Source organism: Chenopodium album, chromosome 3, assembly GCF_948465745.1.
Source record: "Chenopodium album chromosome 3, dcCheAlbu1.1, whole genome shotgun sequence".
Classification (NCBI taxonomy): Eukaryota; Viridiplantae; Streptophyta; class Magnoliopsida; order Caryophyllales; family Amaranthaceae; genus Chenopodium; species Chenopodium album.
The window spans coordinates 77,658,800-77,675,840 of NC_137836.1; the positions used below are offsets into that span (position 1 = coordinate 77,658,800).

The 17,041-nt window shown below is 34.8% G+C and overlaps 2 protein-coding genes across 2 annotated transcripts; one reads left to right on the forward strand and one right to left on the reverse strand.

Annotated features, from left to right (window-relative positions):
- Positions 1-2,119, forward strand: LOC145625433 (GDSL esterase/lipase At3g48460-like). The gene is made up of 2 exons (XM_081678475.1): positions 1-681; positions 1,460-2,119. The coding sequence occupies exons 1-2, from the start codon at positions 1-3 to the stop codon at positions 1,964-1,966; spliced, it is 1,188 nt and encodes a 395-aa protein (XP_081534601.1). The 3' UTR covers positions 1,967-2,119.
- A 607-nt stretch (positions 2,120-2,726) lies between these two features.
- Positions 2,727-7,629, reverse strand: LOC145624298 (E3 ubiquitin-protein ligase AIRP2-like). The gene is made up of 5 exons (XM_081677296.1): positions 7,184-7,629; positions 6,126-6,288; positions 5,948-6,014; positions 3,195-3,429; positions 2,727-3,086 (listed from the first exon to the last, which is right to left on the reverse strand). Exons 1-5 carry the CDS (start codon positions 7,267-7,269, stop codon positions 2,876-2,878), a joined length of 762 nt encoding a protein of 253 aa, XP_081533422.1. The 5' UTR covers positions 7,270-7,629; the 3' UTR covers positions 2,727-2,875.
- Positions 7,630-17,041: the final 9,412 nt, after the last annotated feature.

Consider the following 17,041-nt stretch of genomic DNA (forward strand, 5'->3'; position numbering starts at 1 on the left):
ATGACCTCAAAACTCTCTTTTCCTCACTCTTCTCACACTCCTCTCCTAACACTCATCTTCACACTACTCATCTTCCTCCTCTCATCAACCCTACCAATATCATCCTCCATTACACCTCCAAAAAACCAATCACCCTCAACCCGTAAACCGTTCTCGAAAATCTACGCCTTCGGAGACTCCTACACAGACACAGGCAACACAATTTCAGCCACAGGACCATCAGGGTTCAACTTTGTATCAAATCTCCCTTATGGTATGACCTACTTCCACCACCCCACTAACCGATACTCGGACGGTCGATTAGTCATTGATTTTGTTACACAAACTCTATCACTCCCGTTCCTCCCCGCTTACCGCTCCACCACTAGTGGTGGAGCGACCAACGGTGTAAACTTCGCCGTAGCGGGGTCGACAGCGATAGAGCATGCATTCTTTGTAAAGAATAATCTCACCTTTGATGTAACCCCTGAGTCGTTAGGGACTCAGTTGGGTTGGTTTAACAAGTACTTGGCAAAACAAGGTGGGTGTAATGATCCGGTGAAGTGTGGTGCATTGTTTAATGATGCGTTGTTTTGGGTTGGAGAGATTGGTGCTAATGATTATGCTTATGCTGCTGAAACTGAAGTTAGCAAGAGTGTTATTCGGAATTTGGCTATTACAAGAGTTTCCAACTTTCTTGAGGTAATTTTATAGTTTAATCATCATGATTTGCTTGTTTTTACTAATTACCATGCACATTATATGTAATTACAATTCCTAGGATGGATCTTGGTTTTGTAACTTAGCTCGACAAATTATTATTATCCAGTTGTGCAGATTTAGTTGTCACGTTATTAGTTCAAATTACACTATTAACATAACAATTTAATCATCATTTGTCATCATTATTAACATAATGACACAAATCTAATAAGACGTAAAATAGTGTTTTTCTTTGATTAATATAGTTCAACAAAAATAGCCAAAATAGATTATGAATGAAACAAAAATCAAAACATTACAACGAAAAAAAATGTACTAAGAAAAAATGTACTAATAAGACTCCAAGAGATACAAAGTACTCAAAATATGTTTCCTTTTGGCAACTTTTTTCTTGCTGCCATTGTAACTTAAAAATAGTAAGAGTTGAAATTTGAGTAAGACGGTCCAGAAAGTTGTACATCAATTTCCTATATTACTAGTAGTCAGTAGAATTTAACACTGTCCAACTACTGCCAACTACCATAGTTATGAATTTCATACACGTTACCTAATGGTGTTCATTAATTACCCTGCCAACACTTAATTAGAGGTAGTTAGGGGCCTAAACGGGCTGGGCTTGGACCGGTTTAGTTATTGGTAGTGGGCTCAATAAGCCGTAAACCTAAATGGGCTAAGTAGCCCACTTTGAGCCCATAATGTCTAATCTAAAATTTAACATTAACAACATTCTAATTCATTTTTGTTTCACAAATTGCAGGCAATACTAAAGAAAGGAGCAAAATATGTAGTAGTACAAGGCTTGCCTCCTACAGGGTGCTTAACACTAGCAATGTATTTAGCACCAACCAATGACCGAGACGACTTAGGCTGTGTTAAAAGCGTAAACACCCAAAGTAACACTCACAACACCCTCCTCCAAGCTAAAATTCAAGACCTTAGAAAGAAGTACCCTAAGTCGAACATCATCTATGCTGATTACTACAATGCATACCGTGACATCATGAAGAACTCGAAAAAGTATGGGTTCAAGGAGGCCTTTAAAGTATGTTGTGGCTCTGGAGGAGGCTCCTACAACTATGAGTTCTTCTCGGTGTGTGGATCTCCATCTGCAAAGCCGTGCCCCAACCCTTCGCAGTACATGAATTGGGATGGAGTCCACTTGACGGAAGCCATGAATAAGGTTGTATCGGGATTGCTCCTACAAGGAGGGTACTCTCACCCTTCGTTTCAGGATTTGATCAGTAAGAAGATGAGTCAGTTATAAGATCTTTAAGTTTTAGATGATGAGTTATATTCCTATATGTAAGTTGATAGAGTTACAATATTAGTAGTAATAATAATATGAATTACTTTGTATTAGTTTTGCCGTTTTAGGCACATTATATATCAGATTTCTTGTTAGTTTTTCCTGCACAAAGGTATTATTGCTAATTTGCTATTATTATCTCAAATGTGCATCAAAGATATGAGAGTACACTAATCACAACCAATGGGCAATTGGCACTACAAGTTGGCTCGATACAGGGTCAATAAGGGCAGTTATAGGCAGTCACAGGACCACTTCAAACCGGTCTGACAGTAATCTGAGCCTGTGTGGTTGAAGCCTCGGAACAATGGCAAGGAGCAAGGACCATACTGTTAAATTGATACCAGGAAGGTTCACCCCAGGACCAGTTCTCAGCTCAATTTTGGAAAAATAAACTTCCCTAGGTTCATTAATTCCATCTTACCACAGACCAGACACGACACACCTTCTCCACACCAAGGTCAGGGCCAATTTAGCGAGCAGGGTAGGTTTGATCAGGCCTGACTACCCAGATGGACCAAGTCCACTCTCCTGTCATAACTAATTCAACGTTTCACACCCCGTAGCGTAGGGAACAAGAAAGGACAAACCAACCAACCATCCATCCTTGGTTTTAAAATGAGATCAAGGCCTGCCTACAAAATATTCAGATGTAAAATGAAAAATAATTTGCACCAGGACTCCAGGAGGCAGGACTTATAGCAGCGAAGCATGAATATCAGAATAAGCAGCCTGATAGTTGATGTACACTGAACCATATACATTATTCTACATTTTGAAGAAGCGGCTTTTGCAGAAAATTATTTACACTTTTTGGATTACAATTTCTTTTTAACTCTGTACAAATGTCTTTCTGATTTAGCATCATTAGATCAAGTACTCGTAATACATTAAGAACAGAGCATCGGGAACATCCTTTGGCAAGCTGTTTATGTAGAGATACAAGCGCAATATATCCTCCTTCATTACGGTTTTTGGGTCAACCACATCAGTGCCGCAGGTCAGAACCCAGAGGTCACCTGACTGAACTCTCTTTATACTACCCCGGCAAAATGGACAGGACTCTGACCTCAAGTTCCTGCATATACATGCAAAATATGAGGAATCAAGGACAAAACTAGCATGGGGTATTTGTCATCAACTTGTTGAGATTTCAAAGAAAAAGTTATTTGACGATTCAACTTACCAGTCTCGATAGCAATTGATGCACATGGAATGACAGCAATTGGGCAACACCATTTTGGTGCAAGGCTCCAAGCAAATTCCACACTCGTCTTCCCTATCGAACTCAATCTCTGAAAGCTTTCTACTCTCCTGAGCAATCTTTCTGACTGCCAATTCAGAGCTGTTACTCACATTTGCACCCTCGTCTAGCTCAGATAAATTCCCGTGAAGTCGTTGAAGATAGGGTAAGATAATAGCTGCAGATCCACATTCAAGGACCAAATTATCTTCTTAAATCTTAATTGGGAAGTTCAATTTGAAAATTAAATGTTTCTAGCAGGTAGCAATTATGACTTTTTATGACAAGTCAAAGAAGCAACAGGCTGACAATTCTACAAGCAACATCCTTATCAGAAGACATTGGTTTATTAAACATGTCCAGCAAATATCTTTGTCTATCAAACAACGGCAGAGTTTGGAAATTTTGGCTACTAACAGAAGACATTGGTTTATTTTACGAACTTAAAAGTTTGACAAAGTGTCAATACATATAAGTCATGTTAAATCAACCGGCAAGGGCATAAATGCATAATGCAGGACACCACAACAAGCATCACCAATAAGCGTCTACAGCTATATTAATATCCAAAAAAAAAATATAAGAGAGGAAACATTAGTCAATCTTTATCAAAAAAATTGCAGGGAAACCAAGGCCCCGCCCACATCTTCCCAACCTCGAAGGCAGGGGAAGAAAAACCGTCAGAGCCTATGTAAAAACGACCAAAATCGTAGCCTCATAGGGCCTCTTCTGGAATTCCTAACTTGGGAAATGCAACTATATGGGCTCGAAAACGCAGAATGTCTGTAATGCTCCCGGGACGCCCAATAGCCTCATTAGTGTTTGCTTCCTGATTTATATGGGATGTCTAGCAAACCTCCTCTCACCACATCCTCTCTCCATCTCCATATTGTCTCCATTAACTAACCTACTAATTAAAGCAGTCAATCACCTACGAGGCTACGACCTACCTATATTGTGACTGATTGATAGTAAAACAGCAAATTAATCAAACTTGCAGACTGCAAGAAAGGACATAAGAGACACTGCCAAATCATTACACCGCATTTAGTGTAAAATAAATTATTTGTCAGAGATTGGTCTTTTAGTTGCAAACAAAGACTATATAGGTAATCTCAGGCAAGCGCTATAAATGGTGGCCCGAGAAGCAATGGCATCAATCCATAAAGAGGGGTATCAGTATGTATGTCAGTTCCGCTCCCATCAAATTTTAGCAGTGAGAAGGGCAAAGGATATAGTTGCCAAGTAGGTGAGACATCTGGTTTCAGTATTCCCTTGGTTGGCAATACAAGGGGATCTACCCAATAGAGATGTCTGGGGTTATAGAAGGTCAGTGGAAAGATGTGAAGACATGAAGATTGAACTTTTGCCTTATCTTCAATTTAGAATATAATGGTGACTAACTTATTAGCAGCATAAATCCGAACAGCATGGTGATTGGGTATAGAAGTCAGAACTGATGAACTGAGGCTGTAAGCTGTCCTGAAATTGCTAATTCACATGAAAATGATCTTTATCCTTAATTATCTAAGTGAAAAAGAGAGTTTAAGACTAAACCAAGTACAAAAACAAACCAGCACAAATAAAATGACTTCCTCAAGTAAGTTTGTTGATACGGTTCTAAAGAAAAAGAGAGAAATTTTGTTAGCAGAGAAAAGGCAAGCTAGATTTCATCTGGCTATCCTAGGTTAAGGGAGAGAAATTCTCAATTAGGTTAGTAATGCAGACAAATTTATTAAATTTCCCAAGGGCTTAGCTTGAGAAGAAACAGATATAGCAGAAGGACTAGACAATGTCCTTGACATTATTATTCTTGATAGGCAAAGTACCCAAGTATTCAAATCGGAATACCATGAGCAACAGAACCAGTGTTTGTCAAGGAAAATAATATCCCTCAAAAGTCCCAAAAAAAATGGGTGAAAGGGGATGAGATGGAAACAAGTAGATAAGTGGCTTTATAACTAATATTTCTTCATATTTGAAATACAATTTCTGCTCTTACCTAGAAGAGAAAACAACAATTTGCACATATTACAAACAACACCATACCATTTAGTTATAAACTACAAGAACTACAAGATTAAAGTGATAAAATGTGGAAATTAAAAGGAAGAAGAGGAAGCTTGAGTGATATAATCTGGAAAACAGTGGATAGGTAAAAGCTTTCAAGAAGCTTACTCTCTCCCAAAATGTAAAGCAAACTCATAACAAACTCTCAACAATATTCAACATGAAATTCTCTCCCTAATCTTCTCTAATTTATAGCATCTCTCCTCTAACCAATTCACTTATCTTCCTCCTCACGATACAACTAACATAAGCACATTGCACTACCTATTACGCCCTCCAAATTTCCTATAATACCAGCTCATACCAAATTACAGTGAAGCTAAAACAAGGCAACTAATCATAGCAAACATAATGCTAACGCAAAAATGTCTTCATAATCATGCAAGCAAAAAGGACTTTCCAGAATCCAAAGTTGCATATTACTTTAATTTATTTTTGTTATTATAACTCAGAAGTCACAAACAACCTCAGAATATTTGCAAAAACTAAGACCTTAAGTAGTTAGATATGAGAAGAGAGTTTCCCATTGTCATTCTTCTTTTTATTCAATAAGCATAAACTAGTCTCTGTACAAAAACAGAGTACAACTGTACAATAAACTAAAAAGACATCATTCATTTACATACCATAGAACTCCCTTAAGGTTGCTCTTCTTCCATACGACGAGATATCTGGTCTACCATCTGCATTTACCTGTAAGCTATGATAACATATTATTCGGGGCAACAAGATCATCTAATTATTCATTTTCAGTTTGTATCCCCATAACTACAGAAACTTTGAGGTAAAACTTGAGAAACTAACCTTGTATACAACAACATAGAAAAGATTCAAGCAGCTTGGAAGTAAACATGTACACGAGCAATCAATCCACTGGAGCAAGTAAAGGATAAGGGGAGCCAAGTCATTGTGAACTAATTTCATCTGAAGCCAATTGCCACTTTTATTTCTAGGAATAGAAGCAGCCCTGGAAATGACGGAAAGAACCAAGAGTCAGGTAGCCATTACAAACAAGTAATCAACATTAGGCATAAGGAGCCTATAACATACAATTCTCCATGTATTTCCTTAAGTTACATTCAAGTCGAAAAAATTATATGCCATCATGAAGGGACAAAATCAAAATGATTCCTAGAAACTCGCTTGTGCTAGAACTAAGATTGAACCTAAATACTAAAGGGATCACTCAATACAGTGTTCAAATCAAAAATCATCCACAATCAATGTTCAGAACATCTCGAAACCAATCCTCCTGTCTAGTGTCTACTGATATGCTGAAAACTCAAACATCAAAGAACACCACAAAACAAACCCCAACCTAGCCATGAACTGATAAACCTCCACTTTGTTTTATGCTCGTCAAAATCAGGATAATCACTAAACTTGTATCTTCAAAACTAAAGATACCACAGAACACTTTATAATTCTTTCAAAATTTTATAAACGCCCAAATTCCATAATCACAAAGGTCCATCAAAATACATATTCTTATAAGATATCAGCAAAATAAACTAAAATCAAACTATTCTATCCCTTTAACATCTCCATCTAAATTCAAAACGTCATAAACACAAGAATTGAACTTGGATACAAAATCAATATTTGACATTAAAAACAATGGTCCAAATTATGTCTTTATAGCAGAAATTAAAGTACTTAGAGAATCACCAAGTATCCAAGCAAATAAACCCAGAAACAAATTTAGCAACCGATTATTATGACAAAATTAGAAAGATACCCATTGACCAATTCAGCAAGTACAGTATAGATAATAGATAATCAACAAATGAAACTAAACAAAACAAAATAATATACTTCGTAAATAAGATAAATATATTTGGGGAAAAAGGAAGAAACTTTACAGAATATTAGCATGTTGAATATCAGCTTCGATGACTTTGAGAGATTCATGGCAAGTAGAAGACTTCACTAGATGATAACCCACCATTGATAACCAAACAAAAAACACAAATTTTCACTCGTTTCTTCAATTTAATCAATTAAGAAAATGATAAAAATACCCTAAATAGAAAATTTACAGAAAACCCAGAAAAGATTTTGCCTTTTTTACAAAACTGAAGATATAACTCATATAACTAAGAAATTTGAAAATTAAAATGGGAATTTTAGGAGAAAATGAAGGAAGTTTAATTTGGTAGTTTTTGAAGGCTTTTGGTTTGGTTTTGCTGATTGCTGAGTCAGCGTCACAGGCTGGTGTTTTGACAATAATGAAATTGAAACCTAATCCCTTTTAATTTTGATAATTGTGGGTAAAACCCCCAATTTTGTTCTTAAAATTTCTTCAATTATGAAATGGTTGGTTCGTATTTTATACTGTGGAAATTGGGTGTGGTACGTGTGACTTCGTCTATTAATTGGTTCATGACGCCATATGAGGAATTAATTTAATTTTTATTGGAAAATACCCATCCGTATTTAGAAGGTGTTCTTATTTGAAATGTCCTGGTCAAAATAAGAAATTTATTTCACGAGTGTCGAGTAGTCACTAGTCACCAATATAGGAAAATTGCAAAATTTATATGGGTATTGTAATGTTACATACTAGGTTAACACCCGTGCTGATGTACGGATTTCACAGTAATTTATTATTGGATTTTTGTAAATTTTGTTTTCATATTTTTTTTGAGTTCAAAATGTTCATAAGTTCAATTTAATTGACCTAAACTATGCTAACAACTCCTATAAAGACTCCAACAACCTAATATCAATATAAATTACCAAAATAATAGATACCTGTTTTAAATTAATTATCTAAATAATAGCTATAACCTATTTAAAATTAATTAGCATTTTGTTTTTTTTTTAAAAAAAAAAACAGTTGAGCGGGAAATATTTTCATCAGATAACGCCACGTGTACAACTTTGAAAAAAAAATGACATCAGTGGTTGCCACTTTAGTATTAGTTATAGATAGATTTGTCAATGCGAAATTATGAAATACGAGTATTAACTTTTTAATAAATTTACAGAATCTGCGATTAAGTTATGGAGAATTCGAGATTGTGGAAAGACCGAAGGATAAATATAAACATCTTTTTGAGGTAGAGTGACGAGAGATTATGCTTTATAAGTTGATTTTTGTGTCAAACTATTGTTAATATTTGTAAATATTTTTGTAATACTACGTTATATTTTAAAGCTTATTTTTCGATCTTAACTTCACTAAAATAAGTCAAAAAAAAAAGCACGAGATAACATAGTAGGGTCTTAATTAAATAAAAACAAGTTATTTTCAACAAAAATAAAATAAGTTAAACAAAACATAAGCAAAGTTAAACAAAATGTACAAATAAGTTAAGTTTAGCAACTATAAGACGCGGAAATAACATACCATCGTTAATGGAGTATCAACTATTTCCATTTTTTCCTTACAAGACATTGACCTATGCAAAATTAAAATACTCCCTCCATCCCCTTTTGATAGTCCCTTATGGGCAAAATTTAGTACCAAAATGTTCACCCCAATTGCTTTTTCCAACAACCACTAATATTAATTTTTTACCAAAATTTCCTCCAATTTGCAACAATATTTGTACGAATTCAAATTTTTCATGTAAATTTTTTTTTCCCATACACTTTTATTACTTTCTCTCTCTACTTTTTTACATATCCAATGTCAGATTATTTTTTCAATGTACTTTTACTATTCTTATTTGTGTTTATTAATTTCCGTGAAAAAAAAAAAACCATGAGGGACTATCAAAAGGGGACGGAGAGAGTGATTGCAGACCATATTTGATAGTTTACAATTAAGAAATAGAGAGCAATAAAGTCAAGTAAGAGATTTTGTTAGATTCAACTCAATTTACAATAATTTAATTTTATACTGTTTTTACTAAATAATAATTCAAAAAATTTAAATGATCAAAATAATACACTAAATTAATGAAATGAAAAATAATGCAAGTAAAATAAATTTAAGTGACATAAAATACAGAAATTGCTGGAAATTCGTAATTGTATTCATATAATTGTCATGATAGTAAAAACAAAGCACCGTTGTTCTTTCTCTTGCGTCTATTGATAATCATGATTCATGATTATGGTGTCACAAAATTATTGTTATGGTTATGTTTGTTTATTTGTTTGTTTTCGTCCATCTATCTATCTGTTTTAATAATGTTGGTTATAAGCTGTTAGGGATTACTATAGTATCTTTGGCTCTTATCATACACTCATACTCCTTGCTGCTTCGCATTGCATCTTTGTTAAACAAATATGAAATATGAGTAACCAAGCTAGTTTGGTAAAATCGGTGAGGGACTCATCTTGTAACTTTAATATCGTGAATTTAAGTCTCATTAATTAGGAGCTGAACTAAACTGTATTGAACTGAGCTGAACTGAACTGAATACCGTACGAGAACAAGCCCTAAGTTGATAATTTTCACTAGGTTGTTATCAAACACACAACCCCCCCCCCCCCAACACACGCACACACAAAGAATCCAACTATATATATGGCCCTGTTTGGTAGTTAGCTTATTGGGGGTATATTAGCTTATTTGACTAACTTTAGCTGATTGACTAGTCAAACAAGCTAATACAAGTGTTTGGTAGTAAGCTTATTGAAAGAGCTTATTCCACTAAATAAGCTCTTTTTGAAAAAGCTCATTTTAGGAGCTTTTTCAATTAGCTTATTCATTAATTATTGTGAAATGACACTTATAACCTCATTTAATTTAAAATTCTATCTAAACTACCTACCCCACAATTAGCTTATTGGTCATTTCACATGTTCAATCACCTTTAAGCTATCAGCTATTTACCAAACACTTTTATATAATCAGTTAATACAATAAGTTAGTCAAATCAGTTAATAAAATCAGCTAGTCAAAATCAGCTAACTCAATCAGCTTCAGCTTTAAGCTTTCTCCCAAACAGGGCATATATATTTTATATATTATAAAGAATTAGTAAAATTAAGTGAAGAGAACAAAATCTTATACTACCTCCGATTATTTGTAGTTGCAACTTTGGGGTATTATTTGATAGATATAAAATATTTCAAAGTTGCAACTAAAAAAAACCGGAGGTAATAATAGTTTCAATATACAATATCCAAATATCATTTTTTCATAATTTACCTTAAAAAATCAATATTTTTATATGTTGAATAAGATCTTAAAACATCATACTTCCTCCGTTCTTTATTACTTGACCCGCTTTGAGTTTTACAATATTCACCACCCCTCCTTTGACCGTCTTTTGTGAATAATATGTAAGGAAAAATATATTCATGTATGATCTTTTTGGATTCGTCTCAATAAGTACTATCATAATATATAACTTTTATAATTTTTACTTATGGAGAATTAAGTTATTGATCGTTAAAGTTTTGCATTGGCAAGCGTGATAAAAGAAACAGGTCAAGTAAAAAGAACAGAGGAAGTAATACATACTCTTTCCGTATTCAATTCTAATAAGAGCATCTCAAATACTAAGCTACAATGCTTTGTAATTTGCTTGCCCCAAAAATTTTTAAGCTACAATAATCTACATATATACTAATATATTAAAGGAAAAATTGCTCCCATTAATCTGAACTTTGTCTCGTCCTCCCAAATTAATCCCAACTTTGGATTATTATCTATCACTCCCAACTTTAGGGGGTATTAATTTCTATTGCACCCAACTTACCTACAACCGGTTAATCCGGTCAATATTTGTGTTTTAGATTTTTTTTTGGACACGTGTCACTACATGAATGGTCAAATAAAAAAATAAAAATAAAAACAAGCCAACCGAAACGGCAGCCACCGTTAATGGCAGCAGGATTGGGGGAGGATAAAGGAAGGGAGGCCGGATTTGGGTCGGATACGAAGGGGAAGGGGGCGGAAACGACGGGGAGGAGAAAACGGCGAAAACGAAGGGGAAGGGGAAGGGGATTCGGGTCGGAAACGAAAGGGAATGGGACTTTAAACGGCGGGGGAGAGGGGAGTGACGGAGGAAACAAGGGTGGGGGAGGGGTTTTCGGGGGTGGGGAAAGGGAAAGGGTGAGTTTCGAGGGAAGGGGGAGGCTTGTGCGGCAGTTTTCGGGAGCGAGGAAGGGGTTTTCGGGGGTGGGGGAAGGGAAGGGGTGGGTTTCGAGGGAGGGGGAAGGCTGGGCGGCGGTTTCCGGCAGCAGGGGAGGGGTTTTTTCAGAGGTGGGGGTGATTTTCTGGCGGGGTGGAGGTGGGGGTATGGTGGCAGCCTCTTGGTATGGGTGGTTTGTGGGGGTTTTTTTTGTTTTTTGTTTTTTTATAAAAAAAATTTAAGTCAATCATACGCTGACACGTGTTTAGGTAACCTGCTACATCAGGTTGGATGACCTGTTGGGTGCAACAAAAATTAATACCCCCTAAAGTTGGGAGTGATAGATAAAAAACGAAAGTTGGGATTAATTTCGGCGGACGAGGCAAAGTTTAGATTAATGGAAGCAATATTTCCTATATTATAAGGCGTTTATAAAAACGTCCATGTGCCACGTACACTCTTCTATATTACGCCATGTCACTTCACAAACAATTCATGTCGCCATGTCACTTTGCCACATCACTTAACAAACACTTCATAATGCCACATCTTATATTATTAAAAAATATGAATACTCAGAGATTCAAACCCCAAACCACTCATAACAAAATTGACTTTACAACCATCTAAGCCAATTATCACACATATTATAAATATGAGAAAGAGATATACATAACCGTATATAATTATTACAAAAAACACTCACATTCATTCTTAATCTTTTAATCCACATTTATATATAACTACATACAAGTATTATATTACCTCCGTTAACTTTTATTTGCAACTTTGGGGTATTATTTGTGAGATATAAAATATTCCAAAGTTGCAAATAAAAGTTAACGGAGGTAGTAATATAGAATAAACACAATTAAAAAATCCAAAATTAGTTATTTATTTATTTATTAGAATATACTCATAATATGATTTCAAAAAAATAAAAATAAAAATATATAAAATACCCATAATAAAACAATAACATATCTTTTAAAGTGTCTAAAATAAAAATGAAATTATTCAAAGTGTCACCCGAGGCAAAGCCCGGGGTCACACACTAGTTTTTTGTTACAAAGTGTTCCAAATTCCAATGGTGAGCTACAACATCTGGTTTGCAATAAATAAAAAATTAAATAATTGTACACATGTTATAATATGAGTGGAATTTTTTTGTCTCTATCTCATGCCATCAAGCACGTAGCTTGTTTAAGCTACAATAGCTAGCATGTTGCTTAATCTTTTGTTATCCTATGATAAGCATGTAGTGATGTAGCTAGATAACTTATTTACTTACCTCGTTTTTTTTTTTAGTTGACACACATTAATTTTTAAACTAGTTTATTTTTACTTGACACGTTTTCATTTTAGGTAAGTTTAATACCTTGCATTTACTAGTGTACCCCTATTTGCTTTATCATTATCTCTCATTCTCTCTATCTCCTTAATATGTGTGCCTATTGCCTAAATTGAATGCTCCAACTAAATAGAATCGGATGAAATATATTGCAAGCAAGTCCTTACATATCTCAACCATTGGATGCAAATGTAGTATATTTGTCTAAGGCATGTGTGTTGGTGCAAATGTTTAACCAATAATATTTTTAAATATAAATACCTACCCTGTATTTTACTAATTAAAAATTAATAATTTATTCATATAGATGACTCCAACAAGTATTGAGAAGACTTTTTTTTTAATTTTTTTTAATGTATAAATCATTAGCATTATTCAAAGAAGTCAAGTGAATAGTACAAACAATGCGAATCTATTAACTAATACTCCCTCCGTTTTTAAATACTTGCTCCACTTTTCATTTGCGGCCGTTTTATAATACTTGTTCCTTGGAAAACATTTACAATAATTAATTAATTTTTTCTCACTTAGTGGACCCAACGTGTATTCTCTTTCCTCCAATTCTCTCCACTACTTTTGCTTTTTACAATTTTTTATTCTTCCATCAACCCCACTATCTCTATATTTTATTTTTTTTCTCCAATTTCTCCTAAAACTCCGCGCATGGAGAAAATGGAGCAAGTATTTAAAAACGGAGGAAGTACTAAAACAAAGCATTGCTGACATCATCAACTCTTAAACTATATCCTACATGTCATTCTCACATTAAAAATTTTCCCTCCAATTCTATGTGATGTCATCAATTATTAATGATTTTTTTAATCTACACTTTTAACGTCAATGCATAAGTGTCTGTTATAATTCAACTAACCAATTTTCCTTCCTAAATTATAGTTTGCATACCTAATTTGTTTGATGTTTGATCATGGTTTCAATTTTTTTTTTTTTTTTTACTTTCCTTAAATGTAAATGAGCGATTTCCCTCAATAGTGTTGAAACAAAAACAAACTCCCATTATGCACCCATTTAAAAACAAATTCTCAAAATACCGTCCATGAGGGATTGGTATTTGATTTGGCTTAAAACCACTAATGTTGTTAACAATTTTATGTTAAAATCGCTAGCAACTAGCGGTTGTTTTTTTTTTTTTTAGAAGAAGCAAAGAGACCATATATTAGTTTATTACTAAAATCAGGTCTCTTTGAACTTAACAGTAATAATGTGGGTGCTCTCTTTCCTGATGTTGGCAAACGCATGGTTTCAGAAAAGAGATCGCATTTTTATTGACAGATCTAAAGGTGGTTTCTTTTCTGAAACCGCTAATAACGATAGCGATTTGAAAGCTATAATCGCTATTCCCATTAGCGGGTTTAAGCTGAACCATATAAAAAAATTTATACTCAACACTGATCCTACATGGACGGTATCTAGGGAATTAGTTTCTAAATCGACGCACAATGAGAATTTAGGGGCCGTTTGGTTCGCATGGGGTAATCGGAATGGAATGAACAAAGGGAAAGACAAGAAATGGAATGAAATTGCGTAAAATTTTCTATGTTGTTTGGTCTTAAAAACAAAGGGAATGAAGGCCATCAGTCCCACCACCACACATCCACCTCAAACCTTCACTCTCCACCGTTTCCAGCCACCAAACCACTCGCTGCACCTCCCTCCCCCTTCGCCTCCCTTCGCCGGTCATCTATCCCCGCCCCTCGCACAGCTCTCCCCGCCCCTCACAAAACCTCCCTCAACCCCGAAAAACTACCCTCAGCCCTGAATAAACCCTAGAAATCATTCTCCCTCGCCGTTTGAGGTGCGACAACCTCCGACGAGGGTTGAGGGAGGTGCGAAAAGGGGCAGCGATGAAGTTTATCGAGGGATGGGCGACGAGCGAACAGGTGCGAACAAATCGACGATTCCGGGTGCAGGGGAGAATCGGCGAGGGGCGGCGAGGGTCAGGTAGGACGGTGGTTGGGTTTTCTGGTGGTTGGGTAGGTAGGTAGGTGGTGATGTGGTGGTGAATGAGAATGGAAATACCTAGGGGGTAGGGAATATACTTAGAAGGATTTGGGGGAATGGAGGGGGTAAAGGGAATGAAAAAAGGCTAACAAACAGCAACAAAGGGAATCTGGGTGGTTGATTCCCTTTCCCTTTGATGAAAACCCCCAACCAAACGACCCCTTATTTTTATTCTATCAATATTATGAATTTTTAAATATAATTCTAATTTTTATACCCAACCTAATGCAACAAATTATATAATACAAGAAAGATAATTTTAATTGTACATTGCACGAGAATAACATAGTACTAGTGAATCAATAAAGCCCAATTAGTAGTATAGTAACTAGTCAATCACTTGCATAAAAAAAAAAGGGTAATGCTATACATAGCCCTTAGGGCTATATATAAGCATTGAATTTACTCTTGAAAAATGTATAAAGTTAGGAATTCAGGACAAAAACACTCGCAAATCGGTGTAATTAGTGTGTTTTTGTCATGATTTTCTAAATTTAAACAATTTTCAAGAGTAAATTAAATGCTTATATGTAGCCCTTAGGGCTATGTATAGCATTTTCCAAAAAGGGTAATTACATAGAAGAATGATATTTTTATTTTAAAAATTAAAAATTGCCATAGAGAAATGACCGATCATTTCCCCTAATCCAAACTTTTACAATTACAATTACAATTGCAATTGCAATTGCAATTACCCCCAAAGAATCTCGATGTTGACAGATACAAATACAAGACTAAAACTACTCTGGTACAACATACCAAAACAAAGCAAACCCTTTATTCTACTGCTCTAAATCATCAATTCCCTTATATTTTAAGGTAGATTTTCTACTCTTTTCTTACTAATTTATTCACTCTTCTTCTACTTAGGGTTTTACTATTTTTTATGCTCATTATTTTAATTTGATTATGTATTGCATTACGAAATTCTTTTCATTAATCTTCATTGTTACGTGCACTTTTCTTTGATAGTTTAGATTTCACTTTATTTGGGTATTACTGAAATTTAGATTCTCTGAAATTTTGATGGGTGATGGTAATTTCTTCATATTCCCACGCAATGGCCATAACTTTTTACACCATACGTTACAAGAAAGATTTATTGAACTCCCCTTAACGAGTGCACAATTCCCGGTTGCTCGTTTTTCATAGGTCGGGTATACAACGAGTGTGTTTAAATTAAATTTCTTTTTTATTCCATACATTGATTTTTTTACACTTTGTATTGTGGACAATTTTAATATGATTGTTTTGACACATGAAGTAGAAGATTAGGTGCAATTACTTCTGTAGTCCTAAATTGACTATTGTGATAGTCATGAAACGGATGGAGTACGGAGTAATTTAATTGGAAATCATACCTTGATTCTTGCATGAAGCTAGTTGGTCTAATGTGGATGAAATTGAAAAAGAGTACGAGTATTATCTAAATAAGTTTCATTTATTTAAACACGGAGGGAGGATTTTTAAGGATCACGGCCTCACGGGTACATGTTTGTTGTGAGTAAATACAGATGGTTGGAACTTGGAAGTGCTAGTTTTACATCTACTTTTGTCATTCCTTTGCAGATTGATGCAGTAAATATTATTTACATTAACTCAGTAACTGACATGTTACTGCATTTTACATTTGTACTGTTTACTTTTGAGGTAGTAGTAGTAAGTATAAAATAATATTACCAATAATAATGACATTAATTGCTAGAATTGGAAATGAATACTTACTGCTGACACTCTTTGTTTTTCATTCACTGGAAAAATGTAAAGTTAGTTGACTCTTTTTTGCATATTTTCTTTTTTGGGGTGTTTAGGTAAGTCATAATTTTGAATGATATACTGTAGATGGGATTAGATCTTTGTCATAGTTGTCTGGGTTGGAGAAGTGTTTAACCAATTTATTGACTATTCTATGAATGTGTTTTTTTCTTACTGATTACTGTTTCTTATTGAGCTGATTGTATGTCAATAATATCATGTTTGTAGGAGATGATCTTTTGTTAGTTTGTACTCCGTAGATGCTTAAGTTGCTAACTGAAGTTTAATTAGTTTCTATGGCATTGTTGAGTTTCTGATGGCTGACGCCGTCTTATGCAGACTTGCACTTGGCTAACTGTCTGTCCTGTTAGTAGTTTTTATGACATTGTTGAGTTTGTGATGTTTAACAATCAAATAATGTCTTCTGCAGTCTTGGCTAACCGTCTGCAGACATCGCTAATGATGGCTGATTGTCTTATGCAGACTTGGTTAACCATCTGTCCTGTAGTTTTTATGACATTGTTGAGTTTCTGATGGTTGACGACGTCTTATGCAGACGT